Source organism: Typopeltis vanoorti, chromosome 15 (assembly GCF_054136105.1).
Source record: "Typopeltis vanoorti isolate ZY-2024b chromosome 15, IOZ_Tvanoo_1.0, whole genome shotgun sequence".
Taxonomy (NCBI): domain Eukaryota; kingdom Metazoa; phylum Arthropoda; class Arachnida; order Uropygi; family Thelyphonidae; genus Typopeltis; species Typopeltis vanoorti.
Genome location: NC_143563.1, coordinates 87,100,080 through 87,126,585, shown reverse-complemented (window position 1 = coordinate 87,126,585; position 26,506 = coordinate 87,100,080). Strand labels below are relative to the sequence as shown.

Below are 26,506 nucleotides of genomic sequence, written 5' to 3'. Positions count from 1 at the left end.
AAATAGATGTATCCCACTTTATCACCTGCAATCTTGACCCTTTTTGCACGTACATTTGGTAGCATCGTGATGTATAACAGAACAACTGTATTTTTTCAGATTATCTCCACCAAGAAGACAGCACGTCCAACAGCCATTTTCCCTACCCTTAAATATTGAGATGCAGATATAATGTTGTTCAGTTAAATATACTTCCATATGTTCTTTATCACTTTCTTTTTAAGGTGTATATTCTATGGCATAAAAAAAATCTATTTTATGTGCCTTAATTTTAAATGTGCCTTCTTATTTTATTCACTGTTCTAATAAAGGCATACAATACAAACAGAACTCGGATGATTTGCAAAAGATGCCGTCTATGATGATATCTCATCCCATTCATGTGCCGTCCCTATCTAGGAAGTTGACTACCATGATGTGACTTATGGTTAATTACGGGCGTAACGATATGTGGTGAGGACCCTATCTTTTCCACATATTGTCGTAAGCATTCATGGGTGTAAATCCGTGTGTGCGTTCACGGGGTTGGTCTGCCTGTACTGAGGGACGAAAATCCAGTTTCCGATGAAAAAACCCTCTACCTTTATGAGACTGGCTAACTGACCTTTAGTCGAAAGAGACCAGATAAAGGTTCCTCAAGTCATGGACGGGAATCAAACCTAGGTCTTTCCGACCAAAGGGCTTCGTCTATACCGACTGAGATACGGAGGCTCTCGTCTATAATATAACGGGAAAATCCGCATTACTGAAACGAGTGAAATGCCGAAATTTGGATCTTCAGGAGATGAAGTCTAAAAAATCAAGCAAGATATCCTGGTCGATATCTTGCTTAATTATGCTGTAAATATACGCCTATATTTACAGCATAAATAAGAAGACTGACCGGTCATTATGATGATGAGTTCAGCAATATGGGCTTCCATTTGGCTCAAAGTTTTTTCCCTAGATATGTTTTCTGTTAATGAAAATAAAATTATTCCAGTCCAACATCAAAGGCACTGATTCTGGGAACAACTGCTTGCTCGTATTTTTAAAATACAAAAATTATGTGCAAATCAGACAGTTATGAAGAATCTTTTTCTACTTCCCCTCCTTTAAGAGAAATGTATCCCCCCCCCAAAAAAAAATCGATCAATCACCAGGAAGTGCAAGAGGCCGATAAAAGGCACTATGTGGCTCAAAACGCATTAACAAAATGGAGTGCGGACAGTTAGTCCACCGTTAAAGAAGGCTATTATTTGTTTATTTTGTATGTGACAAGAGATGTTGGTAAGAGATATGCTGATTTCATATTTTTTTTCATTCTTTGAATTCGCCATTCAGTTCTAATTTGGATTTTAAATAAACTCAATGTTATTTAAATTTTTAATCACCTTTTCTAATTTTTAAGCACATTTTTGTGGAAAATTGTCTATACAGGATTAACAATTTTTTACTTTTCATTTTTGCGTAGGAATTCAAAGTTTTACTTCCAACTTTGTGTATTAAATGCCTAAGATGTCCATGTAATATCTTTTTATTCTTCCAAAAATTAAAATTTATAATTCCTAAATTATTGGAGATCGTTAAGACAGCAACGTTAAGTGCACTTATCTTATGGTGAATCCGATACTACTTTTCACATGTTGCATTTAAATGAATGATTAGCTTAGTGTTCTACAGACATCAAGAATAAAGTATGATAAACTAAAGATATCAAAATAAGGAATTGTTATAATTCAATATATTAATTTATGATTACAGATTAGCAGTATATAATATTTAAATAATTTATTGTTTAATGTTATATTTATAATATTAGAATTTCGTTTTTTTTTTTTTTTTTTTTTTTTCAGGTGCGAGAAAATTTGTTTACTAGCTTAGGACATTTATACGAGGAATTTATAATGTATAAGAAGGAAGGGAAGAATGAACCTTATCTCCGTCAATAATGACGATGCCTTTCGGTTGGAAACACTTAGGTTATATCTTGAATAGGGACTCAAAGAACGTTTTTCTTTGTAACTGAAGGCGAGTTATACGGTTCGCATACGAAGTTGGTAGAGTTTTTCCTCCAACAAACTTCACCTTTTCATCCCGCAAGGTAAACTGACTTGAGAATATACGCGGTTGGAAGACTATACAGAACAGGATTAATAGCGCTTCTCTCTCTCTCTCTCTCTCTCTCTCTCTCTGAGCATTAACTAAGTTTCTATGAGGCTAAGTTACACTGGTGTCCAAAAGCTAAGGACGAACTACATTTTTACCTGTATATGAAAAAATCATACAAATTAAACTGCAATACGTTTTTGGCAAAAGTTAAAAATTTTCTGAGGTAGTAGGTAAGGAATTAAGGCAAACAGGCCCATTCCTCCTTCAGAGCAATGCCTTGTTTCTTTTCTGAAGGGGAATTTCTAGCAGCAATGCGTCTTTTCCCTGTAGCCTCCCAAACGTGTTCTATTGGATGGAGATCTGAGGAGTGCGCTGGCCACTCGATTCGATTAATATCGTCGGTCTCCACTGCTCATGTATGATGTGGTATGGCATTGTCAACCATAAAACTGAATTTTTTGCGTACAGCACCATAGAACAATCGAACATGACGCTGAAAAACTTCTTGGCAATATCTTTCAGGCAGTCATATAGTCCCTTTTTCGCACTTGTAGCTCGGTGCGGACATTAAGTATAATGCCTCCCCACACCATTACCCTAGCACCGTCGTATCTATCGCTTTCAAGAATATTCTTGCGATGGTAAGCAGTACCACTTTCATGCCAGATCAAGTGTCGTCTAGAATGGGAGGAAAGCCTAAAACAACTCTCATCTGTAAAAAGTACATTAGCCCATTGGCGTCTTGTCCAATTTTTATAGATATAACACCACTGAAAACTTGCTCTACGATAAGCTGTGGATAAAGGGACGCAGATTACAGACCTTCGGGCAAATAGGCCTACTTGTCGCAGACGTTGAGATCCAAGTACCTGTGCTTGAATGGAACTTCTTGCAAGCTGACCTGCCGTGGTGCGTCGATTATGTTTTGATGTTATAATCAAAAATCGGTCTGAAATCCATTGGTCTGAAACTTGGATACAACGCTATGTGAGATTCCAAACTCTCTGGTAATATCAATAATCTTGCGGCCTTCTTCAGGATTTCTAATAATTCTTCCCCAAGTGAAACACAATAAGCTTAGCTTATCCTTTTATCCTGTGGAGTGCCACTACGTAACCCCTTTACGTAAGATTCGAAAAATTGAATATGATCCGCTTTCTATCCGAAATTGGATAGGTCAGTTCCCAAACTGTGCGCAATTTGGATAGTGCATTGGTTCTTAACCTTTTCGAAGTCACAGAACACTTTTGATTATAAGAAAAATTTGGAAAACACCAAAAGCATTAGGGTCATAAAACTAACAATAAAAATATGCACGGACTTGCCTTTTATAAAAATTGAACTTATTTTAATTAATGCGATACTAGAGCTTGTCAGCTTTTGCAGATTTCAGCAATATCAGGTGTAATGTGATATAGCTACCCTCATTTCTTTGTCTATATTAGTAAGTCTTTCACGCTTTTTAGTTTTTATATTGGTTAATATTGAGAAACCAAGCTCACATAAATATTATGTTGAAAACTGCAACAAAATTTTCGGTGCCCTTGTGGAAAGAGCTGGATATTCGGCTTGAACAAAAATCCAAAATTCCTCGAGAGTTATTTCAGAGAATTTCATTTTTAGAGTACGATCCATTGACAAGGTAACTAATTATTCTTCTTGTAACGAAAATTCACAACCCGATCCAAATTGATTTCGTATCGTCATAAGTGTGTGATTTTAGGAAGGAAAGTAACTTGAAATCTTTTCTTCCAATATTATTAAATGTTCTTTTTAACGGAAATAATTCCCTCGACATTTTTATTATAGGGCGAAGGAAACATATCTACTGTATTTTTTTCTGATATGCAGTTTTTCCAAAGAGATATACATTTTTCTGAAAAGCTGACAATTTGTCAAGTGGATGTCCAAATATTTTCATTGTTCCCTTGGATACTTCTATTAACGTTATTTAAGTAATTAAAAATATCGGCTAAATATGCCATTTTACACCAAATATCATTTTGAAGACATTTTTACAAAAGCATCTGTACCTTCATTTTGAAAAAAGGCCAGTAAAGCAAAATTCGTACTTGGTTTCCATAGATACGCAAATTTTTTTTAAAAAAGGCGTGCTTTTAAAGGTCTTTTGCCTTGATGTGATTTACCATATTTACAACTTGGTCTAGTACAGGTTTTAATATTGCCGGTAATGTTTTTGAAATTAGGGATTCTCTGTACAAAAAACAGCGCGTAGATATAATGTTTGGGTTTATTTTCTTTGCATGGGTAACAAATCCTCCCATTGATGGAGCACCGTCCGTACAAATTTCTACACACAGCTCCCATGAAATTTTAAAATTTCAGAAAGCAATCTTCAGTTGTTAGGATCAGAGTAGCCAGTTACACTCAGAACTGTCATGTGACATCTTTCACCGGCGGAACAAGTGTTCCGGGTTCATGGTCCTTTTAAGAACCACTGGGTTAGTGCAATGCAGCGACTAATTACGATTTATTTATTCAATGATTTGATTGTTCAAAATATGCACTTATTTAATACTTTTTACATAAATTGTTTGTTAATTTGAAATACGTGTTTCATTTATTTTTTTTATCTTTGCCAACCTAAACCACACTAACTGCGTACTGCAACTGTTAGGTAGGCTTAGGTAAGTTCTGACTTTGTAAGCCATGGAAAAATCCTGATACACTAGGGGCGCCGTGAAACCAAAAAGTTTGGGAATCACTGGTCTAGGTTATACAAATTGCCACAAGCTGATTTGTCTGAATTTGCGGTTGTAATCTTCAGAATACTTCTGGTCCTTAGGTTTTGGACACCAGTGTACTTGGTCATGACACGCCATTAAGCCTAATTTGTAAAGGGACACGAGTGTTTTAAAGAACTTTCAAAAAAGTGTTTTAATCTTCTCCTTAGGGATTAGGCCAAATAATAATGGCTATAGTAATATATTCGAAACATATTTAGAAAGTGTCGACTAATTCACAGTTTGGATTTACGTACCAGTCGAGAGTTCACTTATGAAAAATATAACTTTCAAACATGAGATTCTTGTATATGGCTGATGATCAAATATGAGATTCTGATGCGAACCAGAAGTTTCAAACACATTTCAGGTCACTCAAATCCTTTTATCAGAAGCACTAATAAAATATGAACATACGGTCTCCCAGACAGAGTTCGTCGGATGTAAACAATGCAATGCCAAGACAACCCATGACTAAAGTTGTATTCTCTTAAGCTATTAGTCACCTTCACAAAGTTTCGAAAGACATAGCACTTCGATGTCAGCTTTCGAAACTTAATTTGAAGGCAGATATTTTGCTACTTGGCTATGAAACATAATACATCTATTATCTCCATCGCGTTAGAAAATTCTTATAACCGTTTACACGAAATGCAGTTTCAAATTGTTCAGCGTGAAATTTTCATTGGAGAAAATTCTATTTGCAATAACTATCACAAATTTACGCAATTTCCATCTTTGTCATTGCATATTTGCATATTTTCGTCTAGTTTCTAATGTAAAAAATCATCTGACCTTCGACAAAGATGGAATTTCCTTCAAAATGGTTCGATATTTCATAAATCTTGCTGTGTTACTTTTAAGATAATGGCGTAAATTTGTGATAGTTATCGCAAATAAAACTCCAATAAAAATTTACGCTGAACAACTTCATTTCGTGTTAAATTGAATGCTATGATATTTTAGTTAGTGTTGCAGTTACCGGAGTCACAGGACATGGAATTTCTCTTTTCGTTGCACTCTAATGTTTCGTATCTTATATCGCGTGTTGGTTATTTTTATTTTCGTTGCATTTCTCATGTCGTTAAAATCAAAGTTTAAATAATATTAAGTTTAAGACTATTCAAGAACTTTACTATTGAAAATGTTTCGTCCCGTAAACTGAGCCCCGAATGTTAGAGAATATCGTCAACGAAAGAAGCAAGCAAATTCAACTAAAGCCAAACTGCTCACTGTAGATTATTCCGTATCGAGCAAGATAGAAAGCTTTGTTGGCGCTAGCGAATAGGAATAAATATTCATTGAAGTTAATATTTATGAGAATCCAATATCGTCTAAATCTGGTTTAAATAAATCTTTTGAAAATCCGTCTACAGCAGTGGTCTCTAAACTTTTCGCCGTGAGGGCCACATTGGGTACTTCAGCACTGTTCAGCGGGCCGTAGTAAAAAAAAAAAACTCTATAACTAGATACATGAGTTTTATTGAAAGCAGATAAAAACTGATTACAGAGTATGTGAGATTAAATTATCGTATATTAATGACAACGAACACTATCAGCAAATTCTCATATTTTTATCACAAATTATAATAAAACCATTAATGCGAATGATGGAACTGTGTGTTTTTAAAATCTTATTAAACTCAGGTTCAAATTTTGAAGTGCTAATTACAAGTAGCGGTTTCAAATGTTCATCAGATAAATTTGCCCTGTATTTTGACTTGATATATTTCATTCGGGAAAAAGTTTGTTCGCAAAGATACGTTGTCCCAAAAATAGAGATAAAATTTTGTAAAATTCAATTTTTTTTTTCTTCGTTAGTCCATTTTAACAGATCTTTTAGTCAGAAAGACCGTAACTTGGATTACAATTACTTTTTTGCTATTCGGGAATATATTTTGAACACAATTTTAATTAATGCATTTGAAATCTATCAACACCCTGTGTTTTTTTTTTTTTTTGGCGGATTCTTAATGAAAAATTAGTCCAATTGGCGGGCCTGATAAAATCATATCGCGGGCCGCATCTGACCCGTTGGCCGTAGTTTGGAGACCCCTGGTCTACAGCATTACGTTTGAATAATTCAACTGCTGAAAATTAATGTTAGTTTTGTTAAAAAGTTAGTGCTGAGCCATTAACTTTTTCTACTAAGATACAACATCAATAACGGTCAGCAGAATTAGTTGAAGAGAAAAATGTCCACGTATTCACCTACCAGCTTGCATTAATTATGCCACAAGATCGTAAAAAGTTCACTAATATATTTATTTTGAAATAGTTTGGAGCTGTGTTTTATCTATCTATCTCTCTCTTCCATCTGCTTCAGACGGGTTGGGTCTTATCCTAATGAGGAGGAGTCACGGCAAAATTATGCAGCCGGCACGCCACTCCTCTGCTGCATCTCTATTGGAGGTATTCATGACTGTAGTCCGTGTGTGTTCACGGGGCCGGTTTGCCTGCTTGTGGGATGAAAAAAACTCCACCTAAACTGGGGGAAAAAATCCTACTGCCCGCGCCCAAGACCAGCTAACTTGGCTAAGGAAGATCCTTGGGCTTCTCACGTCTCCGACTGGAATCGAACCTAGGACACTCCTTCCCCAGGCAACTCCTTTCCCAGGTTGCAAAGTGCACAGCCACTAGGCTAACCTCGCGGACTGTTTTATACACACATACACACGATTGTTTATCATTTGAAAATGATGTAAAATCTTTGCCTAAAAATTATATTATACTAGGATTACTGAACAACACTTTCCTGATTCAATCTTGGAATGCTATATTATAATACTTGAAGTATTATAGCGTTCTAAGTCCATCTAACTGAAGTCAGAATTCAAATTTTTAGTACGCTTAATGGTTTTGTGTATCTGCTGCGACCAGAGCGTCTTCCATCATTATCCTAGGCTACAAATCGTCAACTAAGGCATGGTTATTGAAACACTATGGAATAGTTGGTCAAGTTATCAATGCTCTCGTAAGTGCTACAATGCTTAGATCTTTGCCGCAATCACGGATGACGATCAGACTGTCACAGTTTCCATTAAACGCAGGATAATAGATACAAAAGACAGCCTACTTGCAAAGTTTTGATAAACAGGCGAACTATAATAGTTTGGCTTCAGTATACCTGGTTAAAGCAGCCTTGGATCGCCATTATAATAATTACTTACGATGAGGAGAGTTTAAAGGTCACTGAAGATGTAGACGAAACAATGCATTTGTAAGTGTATAAGGAATTAATGGAAGCTGTCTAGCATAGTAATGAAGAAATTGTGGTAGCAGAGAAACAAACTATTGTTAAAAGATAATGCTTTTCTATGTATCGCGCCGGATGAGCGAGAAAATCCATTTAATCTACTCTTTAATGAACACCAAAGAATTATCCTTCCCAGCCTTCTATCTAACTTCCGCAAACTTAAGGATGGTTCACGTGTTACACCGTATATTATGGCAATAAGTGGGTGCTGTCAAAAAGATCATTGTGGAGTGATCCTACAGCATTTACTTTATATGGCTATGAAAGTTATGCTAAGAGCATCCAAATCAATTAGTTTTCGATTAATCAGCCGAGCTAATAATGAACTGACGAGCAAAGAGTTACATCAAAGCATTTTATAAATGATTCCATAAAAAGGGACTTGGCGCATTTAAGGACTATACCGAATTCAGTGTGTATTACTGGTAACGAAAGAGACGGATGTTCTTGCATGATTCATCAAACGACGTAGCTAACATTAATTCTAAGTGACAACAAAACTACTGTCCCCTAAACTGCTGTTATTCTTCAAATAGAGAGATGGCGAAAATGGATGTACACTACCGATTTCCGCCACCTCTCTCTCATTGCTGAGGTAGTCCCATGCAACGCTAAATACGAGACGATGTTCATAGTCCTAACTAGTATTTATTTATATACTGTGTGTTCTATGGTTGATTTGACAATGTACAGTACTCATTTTCAGTTAAGTTTAAATCAGATAATACTATTTTCTATCTAATGAACATTAAGATACACAACGAGCAAACCTAAGCGAATACACCCAGTGTGACGCTAAACCTTGCGGCAAAAACTACATTTAAGAAAAGAATAATCATAAAAAAAATCATTAATATTTTATGATGGAAATCTGGGAATTAATAAACTTTACTTCCAGGCCTGGTTGGCTGAATGGATAACGTGATAAGCGGAGAAAGTCCATTGATAAGCGGAGAACCGCTTATCAATGGACTTTGTATTTTGATTCCACTGTGTCATGGATATTTGTGAATCACTGGGTAAAACTATCTGAATCTCCGGTGTGAAGACATCACCCTATTGATTGATACCAATTCATCGCTTGACGTCAATATGGTCTCGGGTATTGGGATGTCGCCAAGGCCAAGAAAGAACACTTCACTGTTCTGTAACTACTTCAGCAATGAGCTATGTACTTAGGAATGAGAAAACAAAGAGGTTGGAGTGATTTTCAGAATTAGGAGAGTGATAGAGACCAAAAAGGAATGCTAAACCGGCGGAGAAGACAAAGAAGAAAAAAAAGATGACATTCAAGATTTGGCATTCTCTGACATGGAACATCACATCATACAAATGCACACAATGCTATCCTTATGGCCAAATAAATCACGAAGAATGTAATTTCAATAATTGAGATGCACTGTTGCCATTACTAGTATTTTCATGTTCTGAAGAAAAGAAAAAAAAAGAAAAAAGGTCAGAGGATGTGCGCATTTATGCCAGAAATGTTAGTGAAAGGGATATGATTTTTTTTTATATCTTTTCGTAAGATTTTAAGGCGAGATTGGTTTTTTAACCAATTTGTCATTGTTCGAGAGACAAAGAGTGGGGAATGAGAAGAAAATTTTGTTATGTTGCTCCTATAGAGTATTCAATCTCCATGCCATAACCTCATTGTTCTTCCCATATACCAAACGCTTCCTATCGTCCTTGGTAGGATATATGGCAGCTGATCGGGAAATCCCTCCCCCACGGAGGTATATCAGTTCGGTTCATGCTCTATCTAGGAAGGTATCACACACTATAAGCAAGAATAAGGAGGCGAAGGCGGGAAGGAACAGAAGCCGGGGATCAATAACAAGATTAGTCATTTTAGGCGTTCAGTAAGAAAGGTGATAGTATTTCATAGCGAAAGTAATGAAAGTCATTCCCCCCCCCACTCCTACTCCAGCAGGTCTAGCTGACATTTCCTCCAACTTTCCTCTAACACAAATGCTGACTATGCCAACATGATGTTAATGTATGGTGAAGCTCAATGTAACGGGAAGGCTGTTCGTCAGTTGCACGCACAGCATTTCCCACATCGTCCAACCTCATAGCACATCCTGTTTGCCAATGTGAATCAGCCGTTGCGGGAAATAGGCTCCTTCAATACTAACAGGAATGACTCCGAAGCTCCAAAACCTGAAGTACCACAGGCATCAACCAAGAGGTGTTTCGTCGGGTTGCGGAGAACCCTTCTGTGAGTATGCGTCGCATTGCACATGCCATGGGTATCCAGCACCTGGTAAGCTCTGCATACAGATCAAGCTCCACCCCTTCGGGTATCAGCCGCTCATCCAGTTTGCACTTATCTCTTCACATAACAAAGAAGTATAGTTTCCTTCGTCTCTCTCTAGACTAATAACGGGCAAGATTTCACACAGATTTAAAGTGATATATTTCCATATTCCTTTACACCATAGAGTAGTGGTTTCGAGACTGAAACGTGGTAACAACACTACATAAATGGGAAATCCCATCCCCTCTCCCAACACAAAAAAGTTTAATTATTATTCAAACTTCCATGGAGTCAAAAGACTCGTCGCGGGGAAGTTCCACTGTTAACATATTTTATTATACCGCGCCTTAAATATGTTCGCTGTCTCCAAGCTCACCACAATCTCGGGCAATGCATTATAATCACTCACCACTCCCATGCAAAAAACTATCCCTCACACCCTTGCTCATACTCTCCTTATACAGCGTCCAGGGATGACCGCCTGTTCTCTCCTGTCTTCACCCATTCTATGCAAAACCTCCCAGACATTAATCACCTCTTAACAGCTTATGTCTCGATCATATCCCCTCTCCTCCTATCCACAAATTTTTGTAAATTGCATTTTCACAATCTATCTTCGTACTCAACATTCCAGAGACCAGAAATCACCTTAGTCAATCGTCTCTGTAACTTTTCCAATACATCTTCATCTTTTTGAAAACCAGGTGACCAAATCTGCCCACAGTAATCCATATGTGGTCTGATCAAAGCCTTATGCAAGGGAACTATAACATCCTTGCTTAATCTGTGTTGAATAGTTTAAAAAATAATTCTTAACGCTATTCAATTATAAAATGATCTAATTAACATAAATGTAGATTATTAAACGAACTGCATTATCTTAAAAATTAGTATACGTTAATTATGCAGTAAATGAATCATCCATATGTTAAGCACCTTAATATTTCTCAAATCACCTTTTTATGAAATTCTTTACATTTTCTTCCTGAAGAAATACATTAATGATATAAAGCAATCTTTCTTTCTTCCAGAGTACTGTATTTGCCCAGACCACTCGCCGTCTACCTGAGTGGTTGACAGTGATGCGTACTTTCGCTACGCTCCGATACGGTGCCTTTCTTTACGTAACTTGGTTCATGGGATTTGGCATTGGACTTGTGTTTACTTTTCTTTTCTGGCATTTGCAAGACCTGGGAGGAACTCCAACCCTTTTTGGTGTTGCATCAGTTATTAACCACATTTCAGAGATCTTTGCTTATTTTTTCAGCTTTAAACTTATTAGACAGATTGGCCACACAAAGGTAAGACAGTATTTATTTTATTTATTTATTTTAACTACTAAGTGTCTGCGTATCTTTATAAAAACGGTTTTCTTGTACAAAATTCAAGTGCAAAATTTAAAAGTAGAATTTATCGTAACATCACCTGATACAGTCATCAATATTTTTATTTGTATCAAATTATGAACAGCGATTTAAAAAAAAATTTTGCGTCAGCTAATGTCAGCGTGCATCTGGCTCTCGACAGACTATGAAATGAAAGAAGTAAAACTAAGTCGGAAATAAGATGTCGCATAGGACAGTCTGCTAAAATACGAGGTGATATTTTGAAATTATATAAATGAGTAACCTTTTTGTTACTAATCCCTTAACAAACTTTAATTTCCACTCTATATTGAAGTGTTATATATTCTCTCGACCCACTGCTTGGAATTTGTGCTTATGATAGATTTTCACTGTTAAAAAAAAGAAAAAATAAAATAAAAAAATCCGTACTAATTTCTGAAGCTGTTACAGGAACATAATGATACTAAACTGACAATAAAGGCACCCGAGAGGTAACATACAACACATACGGTACGTGTATAGCTTGTTGTAGTGCAATACTTATCTGGGTGTCATTTCGCTTCGCGTAATTGTATTTGGTGCTTAACAAAATGTGGGGTTATAACAGCAAAGTAATGGAAAGCCCATATGAAGGTACCAGTAGGAGATGAAGCGAAAGAGGGAACTGCAATTTGAACGGCGCACGACAAAAACAATGTACTGCACAGGTATTTTAATAAATTTGGTTTTATATTTCAAAGTTGACTGTTTTCTCATTATTTGAAAGGAAAAAAAAAAATGAGACCACAAATAAAAGAATAGCAGGATGTTTACGGCACATGTATTTTGTACATCAAAGATTTATTTTTCTTTTTTAAAGCGGGGCCTTTTCCTCAATCTCAGAGTTAAATTTAGTAAATAAACCAATTTTGAAATATACTACTCAGGAATAATATTTTTTGTTGCACAAAATTCAAGTACAATTATTTGTAATATTTAATCGCGTTTATAATATATCAATATTTTCCAAATGTAATTTAAAATTTTATCTGTTGTAGTTAAGATCAAAAAAGTCTGATTTTTGACGGCATGATGAAAAGTGACCAACACATATAAACACTGGAGATTTATTGCACATTTATTGCAATGTGTAATAAATAAGAAAAGAGCCGTCCCACAGACCCAAAAAGACAAAGCACTCAAGGAGCAGGCCAACTGCTTCATTGGCCAGGTAACTCTCCTGACATTAACCCAAGAGAAAATTTGTGGACAATAATGAAAAGGAGGACTTGGAAAATTAAATTGTGATACAAAGGATAACTTAATAGAATCCATTATAAAAGTATAGTTTCGAGATGCAGAAATAAGAAAATTGTGTTCTACGTTCTCAGCCTGAATATCTCAAAAACCAAATATGTAAATTTTAATTTGCGAAATACAATAAGTAAAACGAAATTCACTGCACAATTATTTTTACATAATCGAAATCGGAAATAGAAAAAGTCAATGTAATAACTTATTTGGGATTAAAAATTGATAGTAATTTAAGTTATAAACCGCACATCACTGATGTCGTAAACAGAGTAAAGATTATGCTAAACAGACTTTACTACCTAAATGGATTCTAAAATTTAAATATGTTAAAAATATTATATTCTGCACGGATTCAAAACACACTACAATATGATGTTTTAAGTTGGGGAGGAATCTATCGCACTACACTGAAATCTCTAATTTCGACACAGAATAAAGTAATTCAAATTTTAACTAGAAACAAATACAAGGATACTGTAATGTACAATAAATACACCATACTAAACATAATACCCCTTAGATATTTATACACTTATAGGTTGCTGCTATTCATAAAAAAGATAATGAATATGTAAATATCAAACAAGATGCTTTCTTTAGTAGACATAAGGCATAAAATATAGTTCCTAAAAGCGAATAAAGAAGCAATACACAAACATATTTAATATTATAAGCACGTAAACACAAGAAAGATATTTAATTAGCCAAATATTTCGGTCTGAAAATTGCAGACCATCTTCAGTGGCCCTACAAGAACAGTTTTAAAAAATACTAGGTGGAATACTAACAATAGATCATTTAAAAATAGAACAAGCCGCGTGATGTTATATCAGGAAGTATTAAGGGGAATATTATTAAGCAGAGACATGATTGAAATAAAGATATTAATTAATAATATTAAATAACATAAAATTAATATGAACTGATGAATTATCCTGATTAGACTTTCCCAGATTTTTGATACAGATATACAGTCATTCCGATTCATGTTAGGACGATGGAGTAATGCCTCAATGCCTTCTTTGAATAAACGTTCAAATTTATAGCTGGATAAGCTATAAATTTGAACGTAAGTAAGAGGCGAGTTTTTGACCGAAGGATGTTGTGGTTGATTTCAATCCCGTGCTGAGCCAATCCAGATTTTTCCGGTTTGTTGCGATGAATGGAGGATTGATGTTCTTGGATTATTTTTTCAAGAGAGCGTCCAGTTTGTCCAAAATAGGAGAGATCACAGTTGCAGGGAATTTGATAAACTACAGGAAGAGACATAGTTGAGCGTTTGTCTTTAGGAGAAGGAAAATGGGAAGATAATTTGTTAATAGGTGAATACGTAGCTGTTAACTCATATTTCTTCAGAATTCTTGAGATAGGTTCTGAAATCCCGGAGATGTATGGAATTGGAACTCGACGTATTGAATCTTTGTTGTTTAGTGGTGGATTATAAGCATCTAGAAGATGTTATGTACTCTTTTCGGAAGAGCTTTGAGTTTCACGTGTTGTTGGATAGTAGAAAGTTCTTTCTGTAGAAAATTAGAAGTAAAACAATTAGTTTTGGATCTTCTGATTAGACATTTTATGTTTCCTGTTTTTTTGACAAGGATGATGGGCTGATTCTTTAAGAATATACCGATCTGTGAACATTGGTTTCCTGTAAACTGTAGTTGTAAGAGTATTTGAAGGTGACTAGATGAGGAGATCATCTAAAAAGGATAACTGGTTGTTTTTTTTTCCATTTCCATAGTAAACTTTATACGATGATGTAAGGAATTGATACTGTTTAAAAAAGAAGATAAGGAGTCTTTGTTGTGAGGCCATATAGTAAAGATGTCATCTATATATCTTACCTAAAAGGATGATTGAGGGAAAATAGATGGGAAGAGGACTTTTTCTAGATGTTCTAAATAAAAGTTGGCTAAAGCAGGAGAGAGAGGACTTCCCATGGCCGTTCCTTCTACTTGGCTGTAAAATTTGTTTTGACATAAGAATTCTGAAGAAATATGAGTTAACAGCTACGTATTTGCCTATTAACAAATTATCTTCCCATTTTCCTTCTCCTAAAGACAAACGTTCAACTATGTCTATTCCTGGAGTTTATTAAATTCCCTGAAACTGCGATCTCTCCTATTTTGGACAAACTGGACGCTCTCTTGAAAAAATAATCCAAGAACATCAATCCTGCATTCATCACACAAAACCTGAAAAATCTGGATTGGCTCAGCACGGGATTGAAACTAACCACAACATCCTTTGGTCAAAAACTCGCCTCTTACTTACGTTCAAATTTATAGCTTATCCAGCTATAAATTTGAACGTTTATTCAAAGAAAGCGTAGAAGCATTACTCCATCGTCCTAACTTGAATCGGAATGACTGTATATCTGTATCAAAAATCTGGGAAAGTCTAATCAGGATAATTCATTAATTCATATTAATTTTATGTTATTTAATATTATTAATTAATATCTTTATTTCAATCATGTCTCTGCTTAATAATATTCCCCTTAATACTTTGTGATATAACATCACGCGGCTTGTTCTATTTTTAAATGATCTATTGTTAGTATTCCACCTTGTATTTTTTAAAATTGTTCTTGTAGGGCCACTGAAGATGGTCTGCAATTTTCAGACCGAAATATTTGGCTAATTAAATATCTTTCTTGTGTTTACGTGCTAATATTATTCATTCAATCTTTATGTCACAAGTATCCTTAAAATATCACAAACATATTTATTTAGCGCTAAAAATATTTAATACACTAACTTTAACAATAAAAAACGAAACTAACCCAAACAAATACAAAACTCCAATGAAAGAATGTTTATTTTCCCACAAAAATGAGGAAGCGCTCTTCAAAATAATTGTATAAATTATTGGTGTTAGTATATTTGTATTCAAAGATCCAGTTTCATGTGTAAAATGTTAAATGTAATTTAACTACTGTACTTTGGTTTGTTCCAAATCCTAATTAATGTTATGCCATTTTTCTGTACATATTAGCATGTCTCCTGTGATTATATTATAATAATGTACAATATGAATACTATACAGATATACATATGTGTACATAATGATGATGCATTACACAATTTTTTTTAACTTTATACATATCGTAACCTGGACGAGCTGTTGCTCTTAGGTTACACATACGATTATTCAAAACTTTGTATTATAATATGAAGCTTAGAATGACGAATAAGGAAAGAATACGTTGGTAGATTTCATGACTAAAACGAATCAAGAACTTATTAAGAACAGAGGGGCACATAAATTATTAGGTAAACTTGGAGTTTACTTTTTGTACTTATTTTCTTGCGAAATTAAAACCTTTCTTTAAAATCTAAGTGTTCTGATTAATTTGTTCACTACTGTATGTAGAGAGCAGTTTGGATAATAGGTTAATTCTTTACAAAAACAAACACACATCGCAGTAATTAAATAACCGCATTCTTATAAAAAGATTTTAAAAATAAAGAAATTTTTATCAAAGATGAGACTAGAAGACTTCATTTCGACGATGTGAAATAAACGAAATAGAGGATATTAAAGATCCATCGTTATTTCAAAACTAAAGAGAATTCGGTTTTTTAAAAGCATTCTGGAACCTCGATAAGTAAATAGTGATTTATCGTTATTGAGCAGGAGACGAAATTTAGGATCTTTACAGATCCTAAAATTTCATGAGAATTAATCAGCCTTGGTTAAACACGAAGAGCTTATATTTGCCTTCAACATAGACATTAAAATAATAGATAGCAGCTAAAAACCAGGCTGTAGCAAGGACTAGCTAATCCTACTCGATGTAATTAAAATCACCATATAAATAAATAAATGTTTAATGAAAGACTAGAGAAGAAGATGAAATTCTGAGTTAAGACAAAACGAATATAAAATTTTATACATTTGAAATGCATCGTGGATATGGGAAGCAGAAATGAGGAAAGACGAAGAATGTTATAACGCCAAACCCAATTATAACTGTAATGTAAAAAAAAAAACATCAATTTTTCTGTAAAAACTAAGTATAATTAAAACGAACTTGTGTCCCATGTATGTAAGTAAAAGATTTTACTCGGATTACTTCTGATTATATTTTTGTATTTTAATGGCGGCTATAATAAAGCGTGCATACAATCTATGGGGGCACTTGCCGAAAGATAAGCAAACTCTAATTTTAATATATTTCTCACTCGAAATTAGTTTTAGGATTCAATAATTTAAAGCGTAATTAAGTTTTTATTTAGACTTAAATAAATCAAACTCCCAGTAACAGCGTCTGGCTAAATGTAACATAATGAATGTGCAACTGAAATACACTCTCTTACGTTGCCTAAAACAGTTCGAAAATAAAGAACTAATATTTCGATGATGTTTAAAGTACTTCTAAGTTATCGTGGTTTCTTTTTCATGTCAACCTATTTTAATACATTTATATTTCAATAACAAGCAGAATCACGACTAGTTAATAGTGAATCAACTACAATTAATATTTCCTATCGTCTTATTTTTGTAATCGTGTTAATTTTCAATTTTTAGGTACTATGTATTGGTCTTATAGGAAACATTTGCCGCTTCTTATATATTTCATGGCTACGAAAACCTTGGTGGGTATTACCTTTCGAATTCGTTCAAGGTAAGAATATTTATTTTCTTATATAAAAAAACCCTGTTATTATATTATCTATTAATGTTAACTGTTTAGACCAAAATGATGGTCGCTTTTCTTATCTCATTAGTATACGAGGGTATTCTGAAACGTTCTCGGCCTAACAATGAAAAAACGAATTTATAATTTCAAAATCATTTTTATTTTTCAACATAATTTCCCCTATAATACATTCATTCCAGCGATGCTCCAGCGCCATTATCCCGTCCCTGTAGTGGTTCTCAGTAAGATATGCAAAAAAAACTCCTCTACAGCTGCAATCACCTCTTGATTCGAAGAAAAACGCTGACCAGCGGAGAAGAGTTTTAGTTTTGGGAAGAGATAGAAGTCAGAGGGAGCCAAATCTGGGGAATAGGGTGGATGTTCCAGCAATTCATAGTGCAGATCCCTTAAATTTCCCATTGCCGAAACACTTTTGTGGGCAGGTGCACTGTCCTGATGAAAGATGATTTTTTTCTTCTGCAAACCGGGTCTTTCTCACGAATGTTTTCGTCTAATCTGGTTAAAAGATTGGAATAATATTCCACGGTTATTGTTTTACTCTTTTCAAGATAATTAATAAACAAAATGCCTTTAGCATCCCAAAACGCCGATGCCATGACCTTTCCTGCTGATGAAACCGACTTGGTCTTCTTTAGCGCTGAACAACCGGCTTCTGTCCACTGTTTTGACTGCTGTTTGGATTCTGATGTGTAATGGTGAATCGAAGTCTCATCCATAGTAATAAATCGACGCACAAAATCAGTTTTATTCTTAACGCTCCAAGCACTGTTCAGAGATTTTCATGCGAATGAGTTTTTGATCTGCTGTGAGCAAGTGCGGCACCCATCTTGCGCCAAGCTCTTTCATTTGCAATTCTTCGTGCAAAATAAATCCTACACGTTCTTTTGAAATGTCTATAGACTCAGCAATTTTACGCACTTTGACTCGCCGGTAATCCAACACCATATCGTGCACTTGATCAATGATTTCTGGTGTTATTATATTTTTTGGACGTCCTTCACGTGGATCATCTTCAAGGCTGGTACGGCCACGTTTAAACTCGGCAGCCCATTTCTTAATTGTCGAAAACGAAGGAGAGGAGTGCCCATAAACGTTTATGAACTTCTAATGAATTTCTTTTGGCGTTAAACCTTCTTTTACAAAGAATTTTATAACCGCACGATACTCAATTTTATCCATTTCAAGGGATACAGACAACATTTTTGCTTCAGACAGCGGTATAAAACAAACTACTTGTTAGAATAAATTGCAATTTCACATGGATGCTTATGACAGATGTATACCAACTTAGAAAAAAAAAATCTTGCCGATAGTGTTACCATCTATAGTCGAGGCCAAGAACTTTTTAGACCACCCTCGTATTTTGATTTGAATAATCAGATTTCAAAAGATGGCGAGCTGCTATTCAATTGATTTTTTCCCTTTTAATGTTTGCTTTTTAAGAACTGTATATAGCTGCTGTTGTCTGGTAATCATAGCTTCATCTATATTCGGATTAATTTATCCCCACTTTAAACACACAATATAAGACAAAATAAAGTCACCTAACTAGGGTAATTAATTATTATATGTCACCAAAAAAAAAAAAAAGAAAGAAGCAATTTAATACATGATTCGCCATAAGGCTATAACTTTTTCGAAAAGTTATAGCCTTTTTTTTAAACAACAGTTTTGGAAGAAAACTGTTGTTTAAAAAAATATCCTCAAGAAAGAAATACAAGTGTAAAAAAATAAAAAGTGACATATCTAATGTGCATGTACATTTGATTTATTAATAATAATTACAAAACCGTATATTATAATAATAGTATATACAGTATTGTAAATGAGTGAATTATTATAAATCAAATTTACCTAAAATAGAACAGTATTTTGCACTTTCCAATTTTAATGGAATATTACCCCCAATGCCACTTTTTTATTTTAATAGAGAGACTGCTTGACACTTATTAATTCAAAATAGTTTAATTGGCAGCTATCTCTTCTCTATGTGCACTCTACAGGGTTGTTGGAATTCCCAAACTGACAGATATTAATTCTGCCCTTTTAATTGGTTATTGGTTTCTTATCCCCAAATCTAGTCTTTAAAGATATCACACATTTGCTGAGAAGTCAGATCCATGATGTGCATTGTTAACCTGACTTCTGACTTCACTTGTATGCACAAAAGTTCATGAGATTAGAAGATGATATTCGAGATTTTTCATCTCCTGTATTTCGCTGTACTGTCAAAATTGAGGTTATGTAAATGTGAGAGTAGAAAACAAAATGTCTTACGATCGCCATTCATCATCAGTGATGTGATGACGATCAGATGATTACGTCGATTATTTTATTTCATATCGTAGCGGTCGTTATGCCTTGTATGGAATAAATCATAAAATTATCGTGATGCCGTGCGTACAGTATAAGTTTTTATTAGCCAGTTGCGGTACTGTTTGAGAATATTTTAATAGGGAATGTTTTGGAGAATGTCACACAGCCTTATGCTTATAGATAAACCAGGTTCATATTTCTAACACATTTTGTTAGAGACGTACTGGAAAAATCTGAACTTGTGTAATTTTTCCTTCTTAAATATGCTGATACTTTATTTTTGAAGTGAACTTATTTGTCCTTTTTTCTGTTTCTCACTCATTCCTAAGGTATTGAAAATTAGCAGATGTAACAAATGACAATAACTGCTTTATCATTTTAATTAAGGTGTTTTTGAATATAAATCTAAAGTAATTTACTTAAATTCATTATAACAGCATGTGCATTTGAATTAAAGTCTACTTACTGTTACTCCTAATGAATAAGTAAAACAATAGAAACGCAAATTTTAAGCATGCGTAAACACACTAAAAACTTTAATTTGCAGTTAGCTGATGATAGCTTCCAACTTGCTATTATCAATCGAAATCATAACTATTATACAATAAACCTGAGTTTGTGTTCACTTCATTGATATCTTATACAATACCTCAAATCATCAACTTATGCTGCCCATCTTCAAATTTCGTATGCAATTTCAATGCGCACCAAATAATAAATGAGATAAATTCTGATTATTGGGATTTTGTTGTATACTAAAAAAGTCACTTTTTATTTCATTGAATATATATATAAGTGGCTTGATTATAATAATAATTCAAGAGGGCAATCATAAGCCCATTTTCCCTTACAGAATAAATTATTTAAGCATGAAAATTACGATGAGGATTCGAAATTCTATTTTCTTGCAAAAAATAACAACCTTTGGTTTATTTTTTAAACTTTGAGAAGTTAAAAATGAATATATTTATCACAGTGATAATTAATAATGAGGACAGCTTTCTTTCTTTTCTTTTTTTTTTTTGAAAAAAAGTGACTATAGGCAGGCATATTTAGTGTAGTGGATTTGACTCATTTTTGACACAATAATCAATAGGGATTTTTTTTTTCATCTCATAGAAAAGGCTAAGCGACTATTCCCCATTTCTTCCCTTATAGCTCTTTATAAATTCTCATTGTATATATGTTCATGATGAATTGGATAAATTGACCTCGAATAAAGTTTAAACCAGAAATGACTTAAGTTTCGGATTCATTTTAGATTGCTCTTGATCCTGATTAATTATGTAGACATTTTTTTGTCTAAACTTGGTTCCTTGTTAATCAGTGATATTAAACGAGCAAAAATCCATACTTCTGTCAAACGTACGCGAGTAGTAGGTTCATTCCAAGATAAACCTACTACTCGTGTAAAATAAACGAGTCAAAAACCACTGGTCAAGTTTCTGACTTTCAAATTATATCTGTATTAATTTAGAAACCAATGCTTCAAGGCCTACAAGTCTCACTCTGACGTGATTCTCCTCGGTAAAATTACTATGAAACGATAATTTGTTAAGCTAGCTGTAAGATATCTATAGGTGACTGGGATGGAAATAGAGGCGCATTGATTGACGACATAGAAAGTTGCATGATGCCCATCAGAAAAACTTCATGTTTATCCAATTTTGGAACAGTCTTTCTCAATCAAATTGTCTTCCTTTTCCGTACACACACACAATATATATATATATATATATATATATATATCAGTGGCGTCGCGTGCGCTCTCGTCTGTCTTATGCAACCCGTGCTACAAAATTAACGTCAATTGACCATGACTGCATTTTTTAATTATGTATGAAAGTTTTAAAAGTGCATAGCGCATCAGCACTCATCTTAATTGGTCCAATGCAATTAATTGTAGGATATCTTTCAATACTTTAAGTGTTATCGATTAATATAATTTTTAAATATGGAAAGCATAAAGGTCAAATGAACAATAGCGATGCTTCACGTGCGCCATTTATGTGAGAAGCACAATGGGTTTACGCTTCGTGGTGAGATCAGATTACAGTGAACAACAAAATTTTACAAAAGTCGCTTTGCCTGTCGTTTGTATAACTGCTCAGGGTCATCTCTGACTACTCCAACAGTAGCCAGCCAACAAGGAAGTGGACCACTTGTCCTCGTATCGTTTCTCCAAGGTTGCAATTTCCTGATGACTAACCATGCCGCAGTTCTCCGGGAAGAAACCAAGTGCAAATGGAGCGAGTGTATTTTTAAGGACATATTACAGTAAAGTTTGTAATACAGAGACAAGTCCTCAACTAGTTCCTTGTAGTTTTCTGCCCTGACATTTCCGAGGAAGTTAGTTGACACCAGACGAAACGCTTCCTAAGTTTTTTTCTCATCACCCTGTAGCAGGTTGTCGAACATCTCGTCAATGAGGAGCTCTCGGATCTGAGGACTCACAATAACTCCTTTAATTTTCGCTTCCCTGAGTCGAGGGAATTTGTCAGCCAGGTACTTGAAATCTGATCCAGTCCGGTCCATAACTTTTACTAAGTTTTTTTTTTTTTTTTTTTTATAACCAGACTGAGTTTGATGTGTAGGGACTGTAGCAGAACTTTGTGCATTTCTGCCAGTGCTGGGTGTTGCACATTCTTCTCTCCGTTCTTCAGAGATTTCAGATTTCCTGGCAGGCCAGTCTCTTTCGCATAGTGCAAAGTCCTTGCTCGGCTGTCCCATTCACATAAAAAACAGCAGTATCGTATATTCCAGCTGCAGACCCATCGACACAGACACTACCTTCAAGTCACCACATAGATGCCAACCGTACTTGCTGTATTGAAGACGGTCCAACGGCTATATTAGGTTGTCATATGTTTCTTTCATGTAAACAGTGTGTCCGACGGGAACGGATGGAAGCTGGTTGCCATTATGCAGCAACACCGCCTTGAGACTCAATTTCGACAAGTCTATGAATAGTCGCCATTCGTGGGGATCATGTTTGATTCGAAGGGCATTCATCAGGCGATCTACATCGTAGAAGAACACAAGGTCATCTTCCTTTCGGAAGTAAGGGGCAAAGTGTTCATGACGAGTGCGAAATGAAGTCACTCGGACATTTTCCTTGAGAAGATTCCATTGTAGAAGTATTGATCCCAATAACTTCGCTACTAATTTATACTAATGATTGCATCATATTGCGACAGCGATGTCATGACTCAACTGCACTACATCAGCAAATGATGCAATACCTCCTGGGGTGTTCTGTATGATTGGCTGATGCAATATGTTGCAATCAGGAGACTGAAATACAGCGTTGCCAAATGATACTTATGTACGCAATGCGGACTGAGTCTCTCCTAAACAAGAGCCAATCGACAGATTTTATTGTAATTTTCGTGTTCAGCACATCGAAATTAGTAAAGAATCGCTATTTTTATTTCAGAAGCAAATTGTCCAGCGTTATGATTGGTAAATACTAGAGTAAGGTACGGATAATTTGAAATTTCATTTTTAAATACAGCCATATAATGCGCACCGAAATCGGAAAAGTAATCACTTGAGAAATTATTATTTTTCCGAATTGAACCAAAGAAAGGCTGAAATAACTTATACACAAGTCCAACCCAAAGTTCAATTGGATTCGTTAAAATAATGACCAACTACGACCACTGACTTCTGGGTGCTACTGTCTCAGTGTACACCCTGCCTCGCCTTCTGAGTGGTTTAAAAACATTAGAATTTGACCGGCTGCATCAACTGTACGTCTGTTCAAAAGGTATTTGTGACTGCCCACTCGAGCTATAAACACGAATGCGATGCAATGTTTACGCGTCGAATCACGGAATAAATGCAAAAATAAAATATCGGTACTATTCTGGGTGTACCGCACACCCAGAATATACGTCCTGATATACATAATGCGTTATGATCAGTGATATTTTTTTTTTACCACCGGTACATTTTGTAAAAAAAAAAGGGTTATTCAATTAAGTTACTTAAATATAAAGAGCAAACAGGCTTCATTTCGGCGATATAAACATTAATTAAATTAAGGGGATATTAGATCCCACATTGTTTTAAAACCGAATAAGAATCTCAAAGATTGGAATCAGAGCGTTTCATGCCGAATATAGTATAAAAAACTGTAAAAGTATCGGCGAATACTAGCGTGAGCTGAATGCAAATACCAAGATGGTATTATGGAAAATACCAAGATTAACGATCAGAACTTTCCCCACCTCTGCAACGAGTTGCCCGTGTTTGTACTACGTTCTAGGACTACTTGCACTCAGCTCACGCTAGTATTCGCCGATACTTTTATAGTTTTTTTTATACTATATTCGGCATGAAAAGCTCTGACTCCAATCTTTGAGTTTCTTATTCGGTTTTAAAACAATGTGGGATCTAATATCCCCTTAATTTAATTGTTTTATTTTCTGGCTAATTTTAAATTACTTGTTAGCTTCCTCACTTAACTCTTGCACTATGCATATAATTTTCTTTGCATGTATTTATTCTCTGATGAAATTTTGTGATTAGCTGTAAACCACACGAAATCACACAGTGGAATTAATATTACTTAATATTTTCCATGTTTACAATATTTTCTATAGATTGAATAAAGAAATAAAATATGTTGAAAGATACGAAGGTGGTCTGAAAAGTTTTCGGAATCGACCATAGATGGTAACATTTAACACTATCGGCAAGATTTTTTTTTCTAAGTTGGTACATCTGTCATAAGCATCCTTGTGAAATTGCAAGTCATTCTATCAAGTAGTTTGTTTTATACAATTGTCTGAAGCAAAAGTGTTCTCTGTATATCCCTTTGAAATGGATAAAATTGAGTATCGTGCGGTTATAAATTTCTTTGTAAAAGAAGGTTTAACACCAAAAGAAATTCATTCGACGTTCATAAAGGTTTATGGGTACTCTTCTCCTTCGTTTTTGACAATTAAGAAATGCGCTGCCGAGTTTAAACGTGGCTGAACCAGTCTTGAAGATGATCCACGTGAAGGACGTCCAAAATGTGTAACAACACTAGAAATCATGGATCAAGTGCACGATATGGTACTGGATTACCGGAGAGTCAAAGTGCGTGAAATTGCTGAGTCTATAAGCATTTCAAAAGAACGTGTAGGATATATTTTGCATGAAGAATTGCAAATGAAAAAAGCTTTGCGCAAGATGGGTGCCGGGCTTGCTCACAGCAGATCAAAAACGCACTCGTATGAAAATCTCTGATCATGCTTGGAGCGTTTTAACAAAAATAAAACTAATTTCGTGCGTCGATTTATTACTATGGATGAGACTTCGATTCTCCATTACACATCAGAATCCAAACAGCAGTCAAAACAGTGGACAGAAGCCGGTTGTTCAGATTAATTATCTTGAAAAGGGTAAAACATTAACTGGGAATATTATTCCAATCTTTTAACCAGACTAGACGAAAAAACTTGTGAGAAAAGACCAGGTTTGCAAAAGAAAAAAAAAGCATCTTTCATCGGGACAATGCACCTGCCCACAAAGGTGTTTTGGCAATGGGGAAAATTAAGAGATTTGCACTATGCATTGTTGGAACATCCACCCTATTCCCCAGATTTGGCTCCCTCTGACTTCTTTCTCTTCCCAAAACTAAAACTCTTCCTCGCTGGTCAGAAGTACAGCGTTTTTCTTCAAATCAAAAGGTGATTGCTGCTGTAGAGGGGTATTTTGCAGATCTCTACTGAGAACCACTACAGGGACGGGCTAATGGCGCTGGAACATCGCTGGAATAAATGTATTAGTCTTAAGGGAGATTATTTTGAAAAATAAAAATAAATGATTTTGAAATTATAAATTCGTTTTTTCATTGTTAGGCTGAGAACTTTTCAATCAACCCTCGTGTATATATATATATATATATATATATATATATATAGTAGTAAAATTGAAATGCCTCTTTCAAATATGCAGTATCTAGCATATTTGAAATGAATACAAAGAGAAAAAGAAAATTGCGTTTGTAAAAAAAAAAAGGGATCTACATATGTATTATAAAAATACTATATAACATTGAAAGTTCGGCTGAACTGGAATTACTGCCGCAGCACCATAAAGCCATGAGAAGTACATCAATGTCTATTAATCGCGGTATGTTTTTCAGGCCAGTTTGTCTGCGTATTGATCGTGAGCAGCATTCCATCACAAGGAATTAAATATTATAATATGTTTGTAACCATAAAATTGTGATTTATGACATTTTAGTATGAGAAAGTATTTGTAAATTACTATAAATTTATGAATGATATGTAATAAAAAAAAGAATCCGCTAAATACCTGTGATAAAAATGAAAGTTTAAATATATTGTAATATGTCATGGTTAAATATAGTTAAATATGTCATGGAAGTACGCATTGTAAGTTTTATAAATTTTACTTAGTTAATGAGAATATAAAAATAATAAATTTGACTGATGTACACAAATGATATGAATGTCAAAAAAGAATCGTAGAATAGAATAGGCTGTATTTTTTTTAATTTATTTTTTTGTGGGGGTG

The 26,506-nt window shown here is 34.7% G+C and overlaps 1 protein-coding gene across 1 annotated transcript in view; it reads left to right on the top strand.

The window, feature by feature from the left end:
• jef (major facilitator superfamily domain-containing protein 6 jef) overlaps positions 1-26,506 on the top strand; it is a 201,916-nt gene that overhangs the window by 46,228 nt on the left and 129,182 nt on the right. The window contains exons 3-4 of the mRNA XM_090405777.1: positions 11,383-11,652; positions 17,524-17,620. Coding sequence (XP_090261903.1) covers positions 11,383-11,652; positions 17,524-17,620 — 367 coding nt within the window. The remainder of the gene's footprint in view (positions 1-11,382; positions 11,653-17,523; positions 17,621-26,506) is intronic.